A 12,477-nucleotide genomic window follows, 5' to 3' on the forward strand; every position below is an offset into this window, starting at 1 on the left:
CTTACAATTTTCAGCACCACGGAGAGCAACATGGTTAGTCTGACACACAATTTAACTCCGGTATTGCAACTGATGAGAGCGCAGTAGTAGTAGCCGATATCAATATCTATAAAGTTTAGTAAAACTGGCCCAGCAGCCCATATGATCACATACAAACACAATTTCAATATGACATAGCGTTGCGCTCCGCGAAGTAGTCTACGGCAGTGGTTCTCAACCTTTTTTCAGTGATGTACCCCCTGTGAACGTATATTTAATTAAAGTACCCCCTAATCATAGCAAAGCATTTTTGGTTGAAAAAAAAGAGATAAAGAAGTAAAATACATCTCTATGTCATCAGTTTCTGATTTATTAAAATGTATAACAGTGCAAAATATTGCTAATTTGTAGTGGTCTTTCTTGAACTATTTGGAAAAAAAGATATAAAAATAACAAAAAACTTGTTGAAAAATAAACAAGCGATTCTTCCATCCATTTCCTACCACTTATTCCCTTTGGGGTTGCTGGGGCCTATCTCAGCTACAATCGGGCGGAAGGGGGAGTACACCCTGGACAAGTCGCCGCCTCATCGCAGACAAGTGATTCATCCATCCATCCATCTTCTTCCGCTTATCCGAGGTCGGGTCGCTGGGGCAACAGCCTAAGCAGGGAAACCCAGACTTCCCTTTCCCCAGCCACTTCGTCTAGCTCTTCCTGGGGGATCCCGAGGCGTTCCCAGGCTAGCCGGGAGACGTAGTCTTCCCAACGTGTCCTGGGTCTTCCCCGTGGCCTCCTACCGGTTGGACGTGCCCTAAACACCTCCCTAGGGAGGCGTTCGGGTGGCATCCTGACCAGATGCCCGAACCACCTCATCTGGCTCCTCTCGATGTGGAGGAGCAGCGGCTTTACTTTGAGCTCCTCCCGGATGGCAGAGCTTCTCACCCTATCTCTAAGGGAGAGCCCCGCCATCCGGCGGGGGAAACTCATTTCGGCCGCTTGTACCCGTGATCTTATCCTTTCGGTCATGACCCAAAGCTCATGACCATAGGTGAGGGTGGGAACGTAGATCGACCGGTAAATTGAGAGCTTTGCCTTCCGGCTCAGCTCCTTCTTCACCACAACGAATCGGTACAACGTCCGCATTACTGAAGACGCCGCACTGATCCGCCTGTCGATCTCACGATCCACTCTTCCCTCACTCGTGAACAAGACTCTTAGGTACTTGAACTCCTCCACTTGGGGCAGGGTCTCCTCTCCAACCCGGAGATGGCACTCCACCCTTTTCCGGGCGAGAACCATGGACTCGGACTTGGAGGTGCTGATTCTCATTCCGGTCGCTTCACACTCGGCTGCGAACCGATCCAGTCAGAGCTGAAGATCCCGGTCAGATGAAGCCATCAGGACCACATCATCTGCAAAAAGCAGAGACCTAATCCTGCATTCACCAAACCGAAACCCCTCAACGCCTTGACTGCGCCTAGAAATTCTGTCCATATAAGTTATGAACAGAATCAGTGACAAAGGACAGCCTTGGCGGAGTCCAACCCTCACTGGAAATGTGTTCGACTTACTGCCGGCAATGCGGACCAAGCTCTGGCACTGATCGTACAGGGAGCGGACCGCCACAATAACACAGTCCGATACCCCATACTCTCTGAGCACTCCCCACAGGACTTCCCGAGGGACACGGTCGAATGCCTTCTCCAAGTCCACAAAGCACATGTAGACTGGTTGGGCAAACTCCCATGCACCCCCAAGAACCCTGCCGAGAGCACAGAGCTGGTCCACAGTTCCACGACCAGGACGAAAACCACACTGTTCCTCCTGAATCCGAGGCCCGACTATCCGGCGTAGCCCCCTCTCCAGTACACCTGAATAAACTTTAACGGGAAGGCTGAGGAGTGTGATACCACAATAGTTGGAACACACCCTCCGGTCCCCCTTCTTAAAGAGAGGAACCACCACCCCGGTCTGCCAATCCAGAGGTACCGCCCCTGATGTCCACGCGATGCTGCGGAGTCTTGTCAACCAAGACAGCCCCACAGCATCCAGAGCCTTAAGGAACTCCGGGCGGGTCTCGTCCACCCCCGGGGCCTTGCCACCGAGAAGCTTTTTAACTACCTCAGCAACCTCAGCCCCAGAAATAGGAGAGTCCACCACACATTCCCCAGGCACTACTTCCTCATAGGAAGACGTGTTGGTGGGATTGAGGAGGTCTTCGAGGTATTCCTTCCACCTATCCACAACATCCGCAGTTGAGGTCAGCAGAACACCATCTGCACCATACAAGGTGTTGATAGTGCACTGCTTCCCCTTCCTGAGGCGGCGGACGGTGGTCCAGAATCGCTTCGAAGCCGTCCGGAAGTCGTTTTCCATGGCTTCCCCGAACTCCTCCCATGTCTGAGTTTTTGCCTCAGCGACCGCTGAAGCCGCACACCGCTCGGCCTGTCGGTACCTGTCCACTGCCTCCGGAGTCCTATGAGCCAAAAGGACCCGATAGGACTCCTTCTTCAGCTTGACGGCATCTCTCACCACTGGTGTCCACCAGGGGGTTTTAGGATTGCCGCCCCGACAGGCACCAACTACCTTGCGGCCACAGCTCCGATCAGCCGCCTCGACAATAGAGGTGCGGAACATGGTCCACTCGGACTCAATGTCCAGCACCTCCCTCGTGACATGTTCGAAGTTCTTCCGGAGGTGGGAATTGAAACTTTCTCTGACAGGAGACTCTGCCAGACGTTCCCAGCAGACCCTCACAATGCGTTTGGGCCTGCCAGGTCGGTCCGGCATCCTCCCCCACCATCGCAGCCAACTCACCACCAGGTGGTGATCGGTAGAAAGCTCCGCCCCTCTCTTCACCCGAGTGTCCAAGACATAAGGCCGCAAATCCAATGACACAACTACAAAGTCGATCATGGAACTGCGGCCTAGGGTGTCCTGGTGCCAAGTGCGCATATGGACACCCTTATGTTTGAACATGGTGTTTGTAATGGACAAATTGTGACGAGCACAAAAGTCCAATAACAAAACACCACTCGGGTTCAGATCCGGGCGGCCATTCTTCCCAATCACGCCTCTCCAGGTTTCACTGTCGTTGCCAACATGAGCGTTGAAGTCCCCCAGTAGGACAAGGGAATCACCCGGGGGAGCACTTTCCAGTACTCCCTCGAGTGTACCCAAAAAGGGTGGGTACTCTGAACTGCTGTTTGGTGCGTAAGCACAAACAAGAGTCAGGACCCGTCCCCCCACCCGAAGGCGGAGGGAGGCTACCCTTTCGTCCACCGGGTTGAACTCCAACGTGCAGGCTTTAAGCCGGGGGGCAACCAGAATTGCCACCCCAGCCCGTCGCCTCTCACTGCTGGCAACGCCAGAGTGGAAGAGGGTCCAGTCCCTCTCGAGAGAAGTGGTTCCAGAGCCCTTGCTGTGCGTCGAAGTGAGTCCGACTATATCCAGCCGGAATTTCTCGACTTCGCGCACTAGCTCAGGCTCTTTCCCCCCCAGTGAGGTGACGATCCACGTCCCAAGAGCTAGCTTCTGTAGCCGAGGATCGGACCGCCAAGTGCCCTGCCTTCGGCTGCCGCCCAGCTCACATTGCACCCGACCTCTATGGCCCCTGCTATGGGTGGTGAGCCCATTGGAGGGGTGACCCACGTTGCCTCTTCGGGCCACCAGGCGCTCGCCATCGTGCCCCACCTCCGGGCCTGGCTCCAGAGGGGGGCCCCGGTGACCCGCGTCCGGGCAAGGGAAATCTGGGTCCATGTTTTGTCTTCTTCATAGAGGTCTTCGAGCTGATTCAATTATAAATAAAGATTTCTACACATAGAAGTAATCATCAACTTAAAGTGCCCTCTTTGGGGATGGTAAAAGATCCATCTGGATTCATGAACTTAATTTTAAACATTTCTTCACAAAAAATAAATGTTTGACATCAATACTTATGGAACATGTCCACAAAAAAATCTAGCTGTCAACACTGAATATTGCATTGTTGTATTTTTTTTTCACAGTTTATGAACTTACATTCATATTGTGTTGAAGTATTATTCAATACATATATAAAGGATTTTTGAATTGTTGCTATTTTTAGAATATCTTAAAAAAAATCTCACGTACCCCTCGGCATACCTTCAAGTACCCCCATTTTAGAACCACTGTTCTACGGTACTCTGTATGTCCATTTTATTTGTGCTCTCATTCTCTATGGAAAGTCCACTTTGCTCTCCTGTCCCAATGTGCTCCTCAGATTTTACAACTAACTCACACATTGTGTATAGTGTAGTGATGGTTAGAATTGCTACCTATAAACTTGGCTCCCTGACTGTGCAAGCGATATTGGCGGACCTGAATCGCTGCCAACAACGTCAGGTTCATCTCCAAGATGAAAAAAGAATAAGGTGTCTTAATATTTGCTATTTAGCTTTTCTTCATCTCCTTTTTTTTTCATTTTCTCAGCGCTTTGCCGCTCCACTTCAATCTTTATAAAAATTTCCACTCATGTTAACTTTGTAGTAAAAATGTTTATCTAGCTGGTACTCTGTTGACAAGTGACTGATGACATTGGTGGACAGTTTACGATGATTTTACTCTAAATACACTTGGAAACAGTATCGTCAATACCCTTGTAAATTTGCATGTCGTAAAGTGATATAGATATATATATATATATATATATATATACACATGAATGTCTGGGCTTCCCTGCTTAGGCTGCTTCCCCCGCGACCCGACCTCGGATAAGTGAAAGAAGATGGATGGATGGATGGACGGACATGCACATGCTGCTTTAACTTAACTGTGGATTGGTACCTTAAAGTTGTTATATAGTCTGTGATCAGGTCAATGCATACGTACTAGTGCGCTCGCACGAAAAATTTCAATTCAAAATATATTCTGACTGGACTTAATATATTAAATAATTACCGCTAAATTATGTATATTCAAGTAGAAGATTTAAAAAAATGTTTGTGATATTTTGACGATAAAATTGCATTTCTTTCAAAATATCCGGGATCTTTTTGGTGAGTTAATTTTGATTATGTAATCAAGTAACATATTGTGAGTAAAAAAAGATTATGTTATGTTTTACTATGTGGAGGTGATGGCAGACTGACACCAGGTAGCAGTAGTGTCCAAAGATTATTTAATATATATATATACACATATACACACATATATATATATATATATATATATATATATATATATATATATATATATATATATATATATATATATATATATATATATATATATATATATTAACCATACATATATATGATAATCAAACAATAGAAAATAAACTAAGGAAATGGAGTGTGGACAAGAGCCAAAAGTGTATGTGGTGTGAGGTTATGTGTGTGATTAGCTGAGGTGTGTGTTACCAAAGTGTTGACGAGCGCGAAGGAACGCGGAAGTCCGTAGGACAGGAGCGAAGAGGCAAGATCTGTGTCCAAGCAGGGGGAGTCAAGTTTTGAGGGAGGCAGTAAGAGTCCAGAGGGAGATCCAGGGAAAAAGGTGAGACGCACAGCTCACCTTAAAGACGACGGAGGGTACTGCGGGGATGACACAACAAAACACGGACGGTCAAACACAGCAAGAGCAGGATAACATGAAGGCCGTGGCTTGCTGTACTCGAACAGAAGACTATAATCCGTCGAGTGATGGCAGGTTGTCCAGGTTTATGAAGGCAGCTCCGTTATTACCGTCAGGTGTGAAGATTGCCGGTGATTGATTGCAGCTGACGGCTGCTGCATGGCGGAGACGCACGCGGCTCGTCCCTGGCTGTGCGCGCCCGTGGGCGTGTCCCGAGGTGCGCACAAATGGACGAGCGGTGCTGGCAGGAGTCTGAACCGTAACAGATTAACCCAAATAAAAAAAAATATTAATGTGAGAAAAAAACATTTGACAATACTAATGGACTAAATGGCCAATGTATTCACAATTATTTTGAATAAAGTGCAATTACTTGTTCCATTTAGTGTGTTTTACATCGACCATCATTTGCTTTTAAACATTCATGGTTCTGAGTTGTGAACTTAACAGATATTAATTTCTTAGTTGCTCCAAGCTATATTTGTTTGATTTCAAAGAACAACATCCATCCATCCATTTTCTACCGCTTGTCCCTTTTGGAGTCGCGGGGGGTCGTTGGAACCTATCTCAGCTGCATTCGGGCGGTAGGCGGGGTACACCCTGGACAAGTCGCCACCTCATCGCAGGGCCAACACAGATAGACAGACAACATTCACACACTAGGGCCAATTTAGTGTTGCCAATCAACCTGTCCCCAGGTGCATGTCTTTGGAGGTGGGGGATATCATAAAACACACAATGCAATGACAAAGAGTGCCATGTTGAAGTTCATTTATTTGTGATTCAAAGATGAGTTCAAAGATGCAACTCTGATGCCTCTTGGAAGACAAGCAGAAAAGACTCTCGGACTTTCAGTCGTCACTTTGAAACCTGCTGTCCTCTGAAACAATTAACGAAGATATACCTCAGAAAAGGAACACTGTACTATATTGTAAGTACAGTATTACAGTATATTGTTGATATGTAAATGTGAACACTCACAACACTGGTAGAGGGTGTTGAGCCTGGCGATGTCAGCGCGGCTCATTTCCTTGGCAGTGCCAAAGGCCACGTTGCTATTAGGATAGGGAAGCATGGTGGGCTGGTTGTTCTTGGAGAAGGCAAACCTACAACATCCCATCACACATGACACAATGTAAAACACAGAACAAAGCACAAGCAAATAATATCAGAATATTGCACTTTTTCATACTTGTGGTATTGCATGACAGAGTTGTAGTCATAGGAAGTGCCCTGGTTGAGTGTAGCAATCTTTCTGAAGTTGTGCTCCATTCCTAAAAAACACAAGTTGAAAAGTTGTAAATTTAACTTTTCAAAAACTCTCAGATTTGAACATTTATTGTAACAGGTATGAATCTTCAGCGGCATTACCAGATTGAACATTCTGCAGAAGAACTCTGATGTGGTTGTCCCTGTCAGAGCGGGTCTGCTCATGATTGAATCCCAGGGCGTGGAGCAACTCGTGCTGGACAGTGCCATGATAGAGGCATCCCCGGCGGGCCAGAGACACAACCTGCTTACCTCCGCGGCGGCCAACAAATGAGTAGCATCTGGACAAAGGCAAATTGATGAGAACTAGGAGCCATGGAAAGGTTTATTGCAGTTATTATTTTACTGTTTTACCCATTTTGGGATTCGATGCTGAGCCAGTCACGGTCGCTGCTTCTGGTGGGCCTGAAGCGGATACAGGAAAAGGAGGAGAAGGACTCCAGTCCACGGACGATGATGGACTTTTCACGGGAGGCTAAAAATATTAACATAATTTTGTTGGCATGTAGTATTTTTTACCATATATTATATACAATTGCCAGACCCTAGTATAGAGGGTGGCGTGGTTACAAATATGTTGCTATGGTTACTGCTATGCGACGATATACACATGCAATACATGCACAAAACTGGAAGAACTTTAGCTAAAAATTCAACAAACCCAATTTAAACCGCAAGCACTTAAATGGGCTGTTTGTTATATGCTCACAGTTAAAATTTCAAAACCAAAACATAGAATAAGAACACCATCCTGTCCAGTCCACACTAACACACAGGGTGCACATGCGCACACACAAGCAGTCCCAAAGAAGCAACGGAAAAGGAGTTATGATGACGTTAAAGTTGGTTAAACGTTCAGTGATCGCTACCGTTATTGCTGGATCATTAACTGACAACACACAAAGATGCGCAACTGCGCGTTACTTGCTGAAGGCCATTAGAGAGCAAGATATTAACAGGCGTGTGCGTAGAGGTTTTGGGGAGCAGGTGTTCAAGCCAGAAAAAGCGCACTCATCTTGAAATTTCTTTATTAAATCCCTATATACAAATAATATTAAAAACAAGTAATAATATGCAACAAATAAGTTGCCATGACGAACTCACGCTGAAGCTGGATATAACAGAAAGCATTTGATTAGTGAACATGAATAATGAGATGTTGAGTGAAGTCAAGTGAATTATATTTATATAAGGCTTTTTTCGCTTTACATTGAGAAACCCATCACCGACACTGAAGTCACATTTACACCAGAGAGCGGGGCACTGGGAGCAAGGTGAGAAAAGTATCTTACTCAATGACACAACAGCAGTGACTAGGATGGCGAAAGCTGGAATCAAACTAGGAACCCTCAAGTTTCAGGTCGGCCGTTCTACCATCTGTGCCACCTCACCCCAGGAATGGTGATAATGTGTTCAAATGGTGAGATTAGATCAGTGGTTCTCAAATGGGGTATGCGTACTTGAAGGTATGCCAAGGGGTACGTGAGATTTAAAAAATATATATTCTAAAAATAGCAACAATTCAAAAATCCTTTATAAATATATTTATTGAATAACACTTCAACAAAATATGAATGTAAGTTCATAAACTGTAAAAAAAAAAATACAACGATGCAATATTCAGTGTTGACAGCTAGATGTTTTGTGGACATGTTCCATAAATATTGATGTTAAAGATTTTTTTTTTTGTGAAGAAATGTTTAGAATTAAGTTCATGAATCCAGATGGATCTCTATTACAATCCCCAAAGAGGGCACTTTAAGTTGATGATTACTTCTATGTGTAGAAATCTTTATTTTTTATAACTGAATCAATTGTTTATTTTTCAACACGTTTTTAGTTAATTGTATATCTTTTTTTCTAAATAGTTTAACAAAAAACACTACAAATGAGCAATATTTTGCACTGTTTTACAATTTAATAAATCAGAAACTGATGACATAGTGCTGTATTTTACTTCTTTATCTCTTTTTTTCAACCAAAAATGCATTGCTCTGATTAGGGGGTATTTGAATTAAAAAAAAATGTTCACAAGTGGTACATCACTGAAAAAATGTTGAGAACCACTGGATTAGACAACAAGCTTATTTGTTGAAGGTTTGAGAAAAAATAAGGGAGAATGCTCGTTGATGCGGTATAATATTAAAATGTAAGTGTACTACTCAAGGCCCCGCAAGAGAGCGTCATCGTTAATTGCAGTTATATATTAAACTATTAAAGTAAAACATTATGGAAGAAAGCAATTCATAAAAAGAAAATAACATTGTTCCAAAATGTTCTAAAAAGTCTAAAAATAATAAACAATTAAAAAACAACAACCGAGACTCTAATTCCAACATCATGCATTATTGCAGCACATGTTGATATTAGCCGTTATAGGAATACAATATTATACACATACAATGTAAGTGGCCACCACAGACGAGGATACCCTTCTCTGCGGGGAACATTTTTGTGGCTGCTGTAGACAGGTAGCCAGGAACTCAAATTTGACTAACTTGCTATGATGCAAAATGTTGAGCATGTTGAGCTTTATGGTTTGTGTCAATAGAATTGTGCAACATTATCTTAAGTTTTTAAAATGTATTGAACGTAAAAACATAAAATGTTTTGACCTACAAGATTTGCTTTCATTTCATGCAGCGTTACACGTACGTGCAAATGTCTTAGAACACGCACGGACGATTGAATACATTGATGTTGTTTCCCCTTGCTTCGTTTGTGCTGGAGCGTCAAACTAGCTGTTGGCTAACGATTGGGAAATGGACATGTGGCTGTCTTCATCGAGATAAAGTGCTAAACCTATGAGACCATCCACTGGCAGGATTTGTGACGACAAGACAATGAGATAGATTATAACACGATCGTAAGCGAGGGCAAGACTGCGCAGATAGCGCAAAAAAATTTATTAATAAGACAATACAAACAGTAATCACATCTGGATAATGGAAACTACTTGAGTAAACCATCAAATAGTAATTATGCATAGATGAGACTTACAAAAGTGATTGGTGATGTAATAAGGAATGTAGACCTTCCCATCGGTGTATTTGCCCCATTTGCAACCACGGCTGGTACAGGGGTCAGCATTCCTCTCGGCCTCACCGTCGATGGCGATGTCTCCCTCAATCAGGAGTGGCTCATCAGTAGAGCGGACTGAAAAACATCACACAGTCTCTTTAAAACCTGATTTATTACTCTGTCCATGAATCATATAGTCTTTGAAACAAGAATATGTTTTTCATTCACAAATTATATATATATGTATATATATTTCAAAGAGCTGTTCAAAAGACTGGCGCGTTACATGTGTATATATAAATATGTATACACACATTATACATAAATGTATATACTCCACATCGAGAGGAGCTAGATAAGGTGGTTCGAGTATCTGGTCAGGATGCCAACCGAACACCTATATATATATATATATATATATATATATTCAGAAGTCACTTGTTCTATGAAGGTAATAATTACTGGCAGAAGTTGGAAGACAAGATCTGAGCTCAATCAGAGTTTCAACAATTTACTTTATACTATGTGTAGGTAATGCTGTATTATAAATTCATTTGGGTTATGTTTTCATTGCAAACGTGGTACTGTACCTTTTCCTAATGCTTTGACAGTGACATCATTATTTTAAATGTTGTCTTGGCTAAGAAACCTTGTGGCACAATAAAACACAAGATGCAGATAACTTTCATGCAAATCAACCTTTTGCAAATAAGCATTTTAACAAAACAGAATATAACTTGCCTACAAATATTACATTCAGAATATTTTTTATATGAAAAATAAACTCAATAAACTAAAATACAAATTTGCACAATATATAATAATTAAGTGTATACAAGATTGTATTCCCTACCGAGTTTATGTACACCTGAACTATGCCAGTTAACAAAACAATCAACTAGAAAAGTTGCTATGTGTTCTTTGACTCATGGCTCATTTTTTTTTGAGGCTTTCAGACAGTATGTCTCCAGTCTAGTCAGGTTGCGCATATATGAAGGCAATATGCAGATAAAAACTCCTTTCCCTCTGTGTGTTCAAGCTCAATCAGCATTTTAGAACCGCCTGTCTTACTTTATTTAACATACGTAGATTATTCATGTTTGGACGATTCAGATCCATCGATTCAGAAACATCTAGGTCCCAATTCTGATGCATCGGACAATCAATAATTTTCCCCACCCTTACTGATCAGAACATTCTTAAAATTATTGCTCATAATAATGAAAAATTGTACAGGAATAAGCGGTAGAAAATGGATGGATGGATGGATGTACAGACTATGTGAAATGTGCTAGGGAGTACTCACCGCGATTACTGTTGGCTCGCTCCAGAAGTTCGGACACAGAAAGGTCGCTCACATCTTCTTCAATGCTATCTTTTGTGACATAAACATAAACATAACAATATGTGTACAGTAGGTAAATAAAATCATATTAGATACATACCTGCCTGTTATCACAGCAAACATTGAGAGAGAGAGAGAGAGAGAGAGAGAGAGAGAGAGAGAGAGAGAGAGAGAGAGAGAGAGAGAGAGAGAGAAAACATAAGTTAGAGAGGCAGAGGGACATAAGCCAAGGAACAAAAAAGCAAAACAAATCCTAGATTTAATTGAACACTTTCAGTATTGACATTTGCACTTCAGCACTATTTAAATGAGTAGATCTAAGACAAGCACGTAATACAAGCACTGGATGAAATATTGCTTCACAAATCTGTATAATAGAGGCGTAACGGTTAATTGTTAGATAGATTTCTTCTGACACAGACGTACGTGCGCAATACACATTGAGTGAATGAAGACGTGAGTCCACTCGGTAAACAAATAGTTAGATAGTACTTTATTGATTGAAATGTCGTCCAACAAGTCTTACTTGTGGCGACTTGTCCAGAGTCTACCCCGCCTACCGCCCGAGAGCAGCTGAGATAGGCTCCAGCAACCCCCCGCTACCCCGAAAGGGACAAGCAGTAGAAAATGGATGGATGTCTTGCTGAAATCATGGCTAGCATTAGTACCAACTGTAAGCCAGAGCTTTAAAATAAAAAAATAAAAACCTTTTGTCGTTAAAGTCTCATGTTTGGGAACACTTGGCCTTCCCACTGAAATACAGACACTACTGAAAAAGATGACTTTATGAGATGTTGTAGGATAATTGTGTTGTTTTGGGAAATTACCAGCAAATAATTTACAGTTTTTATGTTCTATTTTAACAATCATTGAAGCTGTTAACACAGCAGTTACACATTTGAATTAGTTTAGCATTTGTTTTCCTTACAGTCCCTATAATTAACCCAGAGGTACATACAGAACTATCACACAGTATGCATACATTACATCTTTTATATCTAACGTATATTCAACTTATTGGACTCAGACGGTGCTACCTTGGTTTTAGAAGAGTTTGTTTTAGCTAATCAACTGGAGAGGAAAGTTTTGATAAAAAGCTATCGTTTAATTTATAGAAAGACAGGATTTGCTGTAAAACACCTATGAATAAAATCCAGATATCTCCAACAAAGACATTGTTATTGTAATTGTACATCCTGTAAAAAATATAAGTGAAGTGAATTATGTTTATATAGCGCTTTTCTCTAGTGACTCAAAGCACTTTTACATAG

General features: G+C 42.5%; 1 protein-coding gene across 1 annotated transcript; it reads right to left on the reverse strand.

Annotated features, from left to right (window-relative positions):
• Positions 1-6,327: 6,327 nt before the first annotated feature.
• Positions 6,328-11,329, reverse strand: LOC133548244 (hatching enzyme 1.2-like). Its single transcript, XM_061893562.1, has 8 exons — positions 11,311-11,329; positions 11,168-11,236; positions 9,841-9,996; positions 7,195-7,315; positions 6,943-7,121; positions 6,764-6,845; positions 6,553-6,677; positions 6,328-6,451 (listed from the first exon to the last, which is right to left on the reverse strand). Coding segments are annotated over exons 1-8 (753 nt in total). The 3' UTR covers positions 6,328-6,449.
• Between the last annotated feature and the right edge of the window lie 1,148 nt (positions 11,330-12,477).

The sequence above is a fragment of the Nerophis ophidion genome, linkage group LG02, assembly GCF_033978795.1.
Source record: "Nerophis ophidion isolate RoL-2023_Sa linkage group LG02, RoL_Noph_v1.0, whole genome shotgun sequence".
NCBI lineage: Eukaryota > Metazoa > Chordata > Actinopteri > Syngnathiformes > Syngnathidae > Nerophis > Nerophis ophidion.